Source organism: Chanos chanos, chromosome 8 (assembly GCF_902362185.1).
Source record: "Chanos chanos chromosome 8, fChaCha1.1, whole genome shotgun sequence".
Taxonomy (NCBI): domain Eukaryota; kingdom Metazoa; phylum Chordata; class Actinopteri; order Gonorynchiformes; family Chanidae; genus Chanos; species Chanos chanos.
Window position 1 is genome coordinate 30,553,525 of NC_044502.1, and position 9,676 is coordinate 30,563,200.

Consider the following 9,676-nt stretch of genomic DNA (forward strand, 5'->3'; position numbering starts at 1 on the left):
AGCCTACTGAATTTTTTTAATAAATATTGTGGTCAGTTCTTATACAGTGATGAACGGATGTGTTTCTGAGTCAGTTTTATCACTTCCACACACAGGATTCACTTCTTACAAAGTGACCACAGCCCCCAAAGTTCCGTCATTTCTTGTAAAAGCAGCGATTTGTTCTCAAATGTAATCTTATGGATTATAATTATTACGTGACAACTGAGTTTATTTTGTGAGAGTTATGTGAAATAACATGTAAATTATTATATAAAATCTCATTGTCTTAGAACTGTTGTACACTGCTCTTTATTCATCTTTTGAAGTTTAAACTGATGTCATTTTAAGTGACAAACAATTCATCTAGATCTTTCTGCTGATGTGATCACTACTTATGAATATCACCACGTTTTCATAATTAGAGGATTCATTTTAAACCCACTAAATTCGGAAAGGATAACAGACTGTCAGTTGCATGTTGCTCAATAAATAAATAAAAGAGCAACCCTTCAGAAAAGCAAATGATATAACTTTTGTCTTGAGAAGAAAAGGTGAGAATGGGAACCACAATCCAGAAAACGCCTGGGTACATCAGCTGCAAAAATACAAACCTTGTCACTGGTTTCCCTGCATTTTATTTCTGTCGCTCGTTTGATTGCTGAAGATTAATGACTTCAGTATTTCAGGCTCGCATAATTTTTGGTAATACAATCAACAGAAGTACAGTTTTGTCAGAGCGGACTAATTTGATCTTAATTCACAGGAGTGATCCAAAACGTGACCCTTTATTTGTGTTTTACAGATTTGCCTACAATATCTAAGGGAGTTCTCTTTGAATTTAGATGTGAAAAATATAGCTTAGATCCTGCAGTTGCTGACAAAAGATCTCCACTTATTTAAATTTTACATTTGATCACCATGAATCCTTCCACTTTCTAAAACGCTCCAAAATAATCTGCCACTAGGAACTGATGATGCTTCGGCATGAGCCAATCAGAAACGCAAATTCACAGCAACTCCAATACTAAATTTGACTTGGGACTTTCCTGTTTGCATTGTTGCAGATTAACTTCTCTGGGGCATCAGTTCTCAATATTATCTTCAGCAGGTTAGATATAAGTTTTTTTTTTTTCGCAAATTTTAAAGAACATTGTGTTCGCGAGCATTTATCTCCGCAATGGCTGAGCCACAACACCCTCCTCTGCTTAGAAGCCCAAGCCAGACCTCTGCTGTGGAAACTCCGAACAGGTGAGAATTAGAAGCTGATTTGTATTCCAATATCGCTGTACCTGAAGGTAAAATTCGATCTGTTTAATTTTCCTTTCTTAATATACTCAAGTGTCCATAGATCTAAATATATTTAAAGGGATTTTATTAAAGCTATTATTATTATTAAAACATAAAACAGATGTGACGCATCAGTCGCCTTATGCCGTAACGTTTTTACTGCTTATTTGATTACATGTAATAAATTGCAGAAATATTGTGGTATGTGATACATACAACAACTATGTTGTATGTTTTGTAATAAGAGGTAAATTTCATCATTGCTCTTTTGCTGTCAATCAAAAATTTACTTCAATGGATATTTGAAGAAACAACGGGTTTCCTCATATCCTCTTTCCATAGCATAGTGAAAATCGTAATTTCGATTTTCATTTTTCTGTACCAGAAACTTTCTACTTGATGACCTTCAAATTTTTCATGCAGTTCTCAAATCAGGTTAAAAGTCCATTTCCCAAAGAGTGTAGGCATGAGGACAGAGACCACATTTTAGCTATCATTTAGAGTATTGAGGAGTTTTTGTTTTTCGTTTTATGCTTACATATGTTTAAATCCAATTTACCTCAGTAATGGGGAAATGCAAAACCATTTGGAACATGCCAGAATGTGGGGTAAATTGATCTTATTCGCAATCTTGATTCAGGAAGTGAAATCAAATTCAAGAACAGCATAGCATCTTCCAACAGTTGTTAAATAAGACCTTTGTACATGAAAAAAAATTGAAGCAACTATTGAATCATCAGATCACTTGGACGAAACCTCTCCGGTCATCACCTGGACTATATTTGGAATTACAGCCAAGCATACTAGTGTAGTATTCACCAGGTTCGTTTCTTTGTTTGTTTACAAAAACAACAGGGAACTTGCATAAATTAATTTGTATACCCTGTGTGAAGTTTGACTCAAAACTACAGAGAATCCATGGCTCTATTCAAAGTGTCATGGCTTTGTCTACCGAAATAAAAAAATCCAAATCTACACGAATACTCATGTACGCAGCCGTAACCTATGAACACATGATGACCAGAAAAGGGGGAACCTACTAGTTTCGTACCCAAGTTAGCCCCCACCTCTCTGGACAGAATGGAAGCTGGTCACAGCTGCGGGCTGAAACACTGGCGAGACCACTTGACTTTGACTGCTCGTGTCCCCTCACTTTGCTGGATTTGTGCGTTTTTAGGGGCTCCACACGCCATGCATTGAAAGTGGCTGGCCTCACCCTGTTGGCTGGGATGCTGATCGCTGGTCAGGCTATCACTGCCTACATGGTATACAACCAGAGGGAGAAGCTTAGCACCCTGGAGACACGCACCGAGATGCTGAGGGAGGTCAGCCGCAGGCCAACCGGTGAGTGAGCCAACGTCTCCACAACCTTCTTGAAAACACACACACACGCGCGAGCGCGCGCACACACACACACACACACACACACACACATGCACACATACATGAACACACACACACATACACGAACACACACACACATACACACAAGCACAAACACACACAGACGTGTTCTCGGTGTGCCTTAAATGCCATCTCAGTTTCGGAGCAGATATTTAGCATGGAGCGTTTGACTGTTGGTGGACTGTTGCTAAAGGGGATTTTTTCTGTGAAAGTCATGAATCATGATTTATTGAATGGTTAATGAATTGACTGACAAATTGAAAGCGATTTGATTTGTAGAGATCTAACTTTTTCTTGCCCCTCCCCTGTTAGTAATGCGCACACCCATGAGGATGCACCTTCCCCTGAACACTGTCCCTCTGCTGGCTGATTTACCCGACAGTGAGAAGAAAGTAAGTTACTTTCACTTCCTGCAGTCTTCTCCTTTTAATGTATTAATTACATGACTTATTTTCCTTGCAATTATATTCGGTGTCCTCTAGAGGGTCATATTGCACAACCTGGACTGTCTCACTTTGAAATCTGGAATTTTGAATGGTATTTTACTGAGAGAAAGAGAGAGAGAGAGTCAATTTAGTATATTTAAAATTTGGTAACGCTTAAATGTGTCACAATTTTGATGTGGATTTTTGTATGTGTTCTAATTTTTTTGTTGTTTGTTTGTTTTTTGTTTTTTGTTTTTTTGTTTTTTTTTAGGATGGATCTGCTTCAGTTCCTACAGGTACCAGTTTTTCATCATCAGCTACACATTACATTCACTCACTTATTCATGTGTATTTATGCAATCTCAGTTTAGCATGGACCATTTGACTGTTGGTGGACTGTTGCTAAAGGGGATTTTTTCTGTGAAAGTCATGAATCATGATTTATTGAATGATTAATGAATTGACTGACAAATTGAAAGCGATTTGATTTGTCGAGATCTAACTTTTTCTTGCCCCTCCCCTATTAGCAAAGCGCACACCCATGAGGATGCACCTTCCCCTGAACACTGTCCCTCTGCTGGCTGATTTACCCGACAGTGAGAAGAAAGTAAGTTACTTTCACTTCCTGCAGTCTTCTCCTTTTAATGTATTAATTACATGACTTATTTTCCTTGCAATTACATTCAGTGTCCTCTAGGGGGTAATATTGCACAACCTGGACTGTCTCACTTTGAAATCTGGAATTTCGAACGGTATTTTACCGAGAGACGGTTAATTTTGTATATTTAAACTTTGGTAAAACTGGTATGTGCCACAATTTTAATGTGGATTTTTGTATGTGTTCTAATGTTTTCATGTTTTGTTTGTTTGTTTGTTTTTTAGGATGGATCCGCTTCACCTCCCACAGGTACCAGTTTTCATTATCAGCTGCACAGTACACTCATATGTATTCATTTGAGATACATATCTTCGCATATACACAGAGAACTGTATACTGCACAATTACACTTATCTTGACTGTAACTATGAAACTCACACACAACAGTCCAGACCAAGTGCCAGCGTGAGGCCTCAGGGCAGGACCAGACACAGCTGCCCTCCTTCAAGCCTCAGTGTGACAACCAGGGCAACTACCTGCCTAAGCAGTGCTGGAGCTCAACTGGTTTTTGCTGGTGTGTTGACAAGAATGGAGCACAAGTCACTGGCACTTTGACCGAGGGCGAGCCAAACTGTACTGAGACCTCTAGTGGTAAGGCTGCTCTACACTCACTCAGTTCCATTTAGCCATTTTCATCTACGGGAATGAACTGACTCAGTTTGACGGCCTCTGTAAGTTTCTTTAACGAGGAGCTATTTTTTGCAGTTAATGATTTGATGTTTTCAGTCCAGTGCAACGTCTGATATTGTTTTGGATTTACCAATACTAGTGGTAATTACATAAGTTTGTTCCTATAGTGTACTTTTCTTGTGCTTGCCTAGCACTAACACACCTGACCGAACGAACCAATCAGTTGATGTTGGTGATGGCTCAATACACAGATTTAACCACACAGAGACAATGCTGTTTTCAACACAAAGTTTTAATGAGTGAGTGGTTTAAAAATGGTTTGTGGAGGATCCTCTCTCACTCTCCTTCCTGTTTTACAGCTCCTCAGCAGTAACATGACCAACGAACCTGCAGCTACATCTACAGCGCTCCTTCTTCCTCCTCATGTAGCAATGCAGAATTTAACAACAAATACAATTATAACTGCCCACAGCCTCTCTCTCACTTGAGTCTATAAGCTGATCAACCTGCAGTCAAAAGTTCATTTAGTGCTTGAATGCCAGTAAATAGATAAGTTAGCAGAAGGAAGATAATATATCGCTTGATATAAACTGCATTGATTTTATAATTTTGGGTTTGTTTGTTTGTTTGTTTGGTTTTTTTGACATGATGGTGTTTATTCTTAATTTTCTCTGCAGAGTATTTTAGACAGAAATTCTAAGATAGATAAGACAGTCTCACTAACCGATCTGAACCGCATCATTTTATGTAATCATAAGAATGAGAGTATCAGGTATGGAGGAAGATTGACAAATAAAATTAATTACTAACCACTCCTGTATGTTTCATTTATTTTGGTGTTCTTAAAATTCTGACCCTGCATGAGGAGGTAAGGATAAACGAATGGAACCTTAAAAAAAAAAAAAAAAAAAAAAAAAAAAAAAAAAATGACATCCTCCAGAGTTAAGATTATGATTTAACAATCAAGATTTTTCTTAAAAAAAAAAAAAAAATCCAGAGCTTATGTAAACCCACAAAAGGTGTTCATCATTACTATTACATGTTTTGTTGTTGTTGTTAAAATAAATGTACTGGGAGAAAAAGAACAGGATATAAAAGTCATGGAATGAATGTGAATGTCACTTTGTGTTCAGAGAGAGGAACCAAAGCCACAGCTAGAGCGGCACATTCACTTCCTCTTTGGGTGACACCTCTCCGTTGTCACAGTGAACACAGAGCCGCAATGACACACCAACACATAATGTTACAGAGACAAAAACCACCGCACCACAGTATGTACTCTGCTCAGGGAAGGGAGAGGGAGTAGCAACAGGGAAAGGGAACGCGGCATAATTAATAATAAGACGTGATATATAATAAATAAGATGTAATTAAACTATTCATCTCAGCACTGGGAGATGGAAAAATGAGAAAGTTAGCAATTAAGAGACTAAATGTTACAATAGACAAAATGCATAGAGGAAGGTATTTAAGTTATTAAAGACATTGTTACCCTTGTAATCATCATTCCCATACCAAACACCTACCACAACAGCATCTCTGTAGTCCCTATATACAGAGGCAGGATAGAACCAGTGGGGAAGCAGTAGCATTAGACCACCATGCCATCAAAGGACACAAGTTTCATGTCTTAAATATGAGTGTATGTGTTTAGCCTTGTTTTTTCTGTTGTTTTTTGTTTGTTTGGTTGGGGTTTTTTTTTGCACTTTCACACAACAATGTTGTGAGTATGCAGTGGGACAGGAAGCGTAAAATCTTCTCCTAAGCCATCCATTTCATAGACACAATACTGGTTTCTGTTTGACAACTGGAGCAAGCTTTTGTTTGCAGATAAGTCTCCAATTTGATCTACGTGGCTAAGAAGAACAAATACAGGCAATAAACACATCAGACAGACATGACTCAGATCTACTTGGTCTTATAATGAGGATGGTTTCAGACCATACAGGAAGGGTTTTTGGTTTAACCCTCTACTGCCACCTATAGGGCATATGCAAAAATTGAAAATTTGTGTTTCTTTCACCTACAGTTATAGGATTTGCATTTACAAGATAATCTGGACATCGACTCCAGGAACTCAACTGGAGTTTACTTATAAATCTGCTAATGATGACATATCATCACCTGCAGTGTTCAGAGGCATTTTGACATTGGGAGTATTCAGAAAATCAGACCAACTTCAAAAATAGCTTGTGTGTGAACCTCAGAGGAGCCAGGAAAACTGAAAATCACTCATTACATGGCTGGGCATTACATGACTGGTATGGTAAATTCCTCTTCTATAGGGTTAATGAGCCCAAGTTCATTGTGGGATTCCTACACTAAAAGGCATATTAAAGACCAGAGCTTCACAATATAAATGAGAATTACATTAATTATTCTGCAAAGTTTTTCATTATAAACTTTTTATTTCACATAGTTTGTACAACAAACCAGCAGGTGCCCAATTTCAACTGTAGAAAACAAAGGATATGGTACATATCCTAACAATCATTTTAAACAAATATAAAAATATTCAAAAACACTTCTAGTGTGACTTGAAAAAATATTTATGGAGACCAAGGCCAAATGTAGAAAAAAACTATTATACACCGAAAAAGGAAAAAAAATATCAATACAATACAATAATCGAAGCAATACAAAAAGAGCATGTGTCAGCTCGTACATTATTGCACAGTACAGCAACATCTCATGATTATTCATCGTAACAGTCATTCGTTCTCCACAGGCAGTATCCATCAACTCTCACTTGGCTGAGATTTAGGGAAGATCGTTACAGCTTACATGTGCATGTGTTAATCAACTGCTGAGAGTCAGTCTGGTGCCTTCTTATGTATTGTGTTCTCAACTGGCTCTCCTCTGAATGGCACTTTTAGATGAGAGAGGCTAAGAGAAGGCAAACCACATTCTGTGTTTTCACAGGCACATCTGGTAGGCAATCAAAGAGGAAGACAGCACACAGACAGAGTTAAAGTTAAAGAACTAGAAATACAAAACAAGCAAGAAACAGACAAAGGGAAGAAATATACAGAGTGACATATGATCCTGCTCGTTACTCAGAATAACATCAGGCTCTCCATCCTTTAACACGACCTATTAAACCTGACAGTCTTGGCAGTGTTACCGCTATTTATAAAGCTAATCTTAATTTGAATAATGCAATCACATTACGGTCTGCTTAAACCATAATGTGATTTTAATATTAGACAAATTCTGCATGAATGTGTCCTGGGGGCGAGTAGTCTTCACCTTATGAGGGGTCAGTTAGTACAGACGCTGTGTAAAAACAGCCAAATATCCACACTTGTTAAAACTCTGCTTCACAAGCTACAGGCCAGCATCACACCAATCATGTTTCACTGCACTTTTCCCTGATGACTCTACAACGTGCACTTTCAGCTTTTTTTTTTTTTCCAGGCAAAGCAAACACAAGTGTTAAATACCACACTGTCGACAGAATGACATGGGAATGTTCTTTAGAAGGCAAAGAAGAACATAACATGTATTTACAGATCATTTTGAAATTTTTGAAAATTTTGCATGCAACTGTATGTATGAGATGATGTCAGGCACTGACCTGAAAAATAAGGTCAAAATGACTTCTGTACAAAATTTCACACAGACAGTCAACCTCCAGTTAACTTTGAAGGGTAGGAAAGGTTTGGTACACTTCATATCTCCAGAACTCAAATAAAGGGAGGTTCTGCATTTATCAATACATGAACAAGGATGGAAATAACTGAAAAATCTTGAACATCATAACAAGTGATAAAAGACTGCTCGATTAGGTTTCTTCTTGAAACAGATGAAGGGATGTCGTTTCAATGTTGTTGAGACGCTATTTTCTCTTTTTGCCGAAGAAGTCTTTCAGTGTCTGCTCCACATTGGGAACTTTATAGTTTTGAGCCACGTAAATGCCAGTGCAGGTTCCCACAACTACTCCCATAACAGCAGAGGAACGAAACTTTGCCACAACGTATCCTGCCAAGAAGCCCTTGAGGAAGGGTGAGGCCAGCACGCTACCGCCCTGGATATAAAAGAAGAGCATTAAAAAAAAAAAAAAAAACAAGAAAGAAAGAAAAATCTCAAGACAACCCACAAACATATCTCCCCAGACTTCATCCAGAATTTCTTACGCTGAGTTCAGATAAAAAAGAATGACAAAAAGGGACAGATTTTCCCAAACAGGAATCACAATTTAAAAGGAATTACACTCCAGGGCTAGACCTAATGACTAAACCAAACTGTCAAAGAAACTATCAGACACAGCTGAAACACTTACACCGCAAAGCAAACAGTTTAACATTAAAAGAAACATCTGACTGCCTCACCTGAGGCATTCCAACCTGAACTTCATCTTCCACACGTCGCTGAATGCTATCAAGCTGGTCTTTGAGTACAGCTAGATCTTTTAGCTGCTTGAAGGGATCCTAACACACACACACACACACACACACACACACACACACACACAAAAGTTAACGAAAAGGTCTGTCTCGTGGATTTGCGTGGTCTTTGGTAGCAGTGGTAGCATTTAAATGCTGGTTGAATGGCATTTATACATAGGAACTGCAGATTGCAGGGAAGAGAAGACATCTTGTTATGAGTCATAGGGTGTGCCCATACATATTCAACTTGAACTTATTTTTCAGGAGGATGCCAAATATGAAACAAAATGTCTTGTTCAAATGAGTACAGCATTAGAAACTCCAAGCCTTGCAAAAGACTGTATATAAAACGTCAGCCGTTTTACATAGCTCAGATCATAGGAACAATTAGCTAGCCAACATGTCAGTTGGTAATTAATCATTCTTGGCAGTTTATGGATGCAGCAACAAAACATTTGTTAAGAACAGCTAAAACATTAATGAATTAATACAACTGTCAGCGGTGGTCACGACTTCGTCTACCTTAAGTCAATTTAAAGTAATTTACAGCATCAGTTTACGAGTACGAAAAAATTGTTTGCTTTTCTGCTGAGTTCAAATTAAATCTTAAGAAGAACGTGTCCGCATTTCGCTTGACACTCAGTAAACTAGCGCTTAAAGGTTGTAAAGATACAAGTTCACTAATAGAAAGTCCTCTGATTAGTAATCAAGTTTAATATTTTGGTTAGCCTTGAAAAATAGAATAGAAATCTTGACACACAGACCTTGTCCGCCATGCCTTAAGTTAAGATCAGTGGCATCAGCATTCGACTATATACCCTAGCCTACGCGATTGGAATCTACTAATCTGAGTGTAACTCATCTGGTCTGGTTTGAAAATTTATAACATATAATATCAGGGT

General features: G+C 38.0%; 2 protein-coding genes across 2 annotated transcripts; one reads left to right on the plus strand and one right to left on the minus strand.

Annotated features, from left to right (window-relative positions):
- The first annotated feature begins 1,060 nt into the window (after window positions 1-1,060).
- On the plus strand, window positions 1,061-5,111 carry cd74b (CD74 molecule, major histocompatibility complex, class II invariant chain b). Its single transcript, XM_030781577.1, has 8 exons — window positions 1,061-1,230; window positions 2,447-2,613; window positions 2,986-3,065; window positions 3,370-3,394; window positions 3,626-3,705; window positions 3,981-4,005; window positions 4,144-4,347; window positions 4,746-5,111. The coding sequence occupies exons 1-8, from the start codon at window positions 1,160-1,162 to the stop codon at window positions 4,757-4,759; spliced, it is 666 nt and encodes a 221-aa protein (XP_030637437.1). The 5' UTR covers window positions 1,061-1,159; the 3' UTR covers window positions 4,760-5,111.
- Window positions 5,112-8,171: 3,060 nt separating this feature from the next.
- On the minus strand, window positions 8,172-9,550 carry LOC115819863 (SLC35A4 upstream open reading frame protein). The gene is made up of 3 exons (XM_030783383.1): window positions 9,539-9,550; window positions 8,718-8,816; window positions 8,172-8,413 (listed from the first exon to the last, which is right to left on the minus strand). The coding sequence occupies exons 1-3, from the start codon at window positions 9,548-9,550 to the stop codon at window positions 8,225-8,227; spliced, it is 300 nt and encodes a 99-aa protein (XP_030639243.1). The 3' UTR covers window positions 8,172-8,224.
- Between the last annotated feature and the right edge of the window lie 126 nt (window positions 9,551-9,676).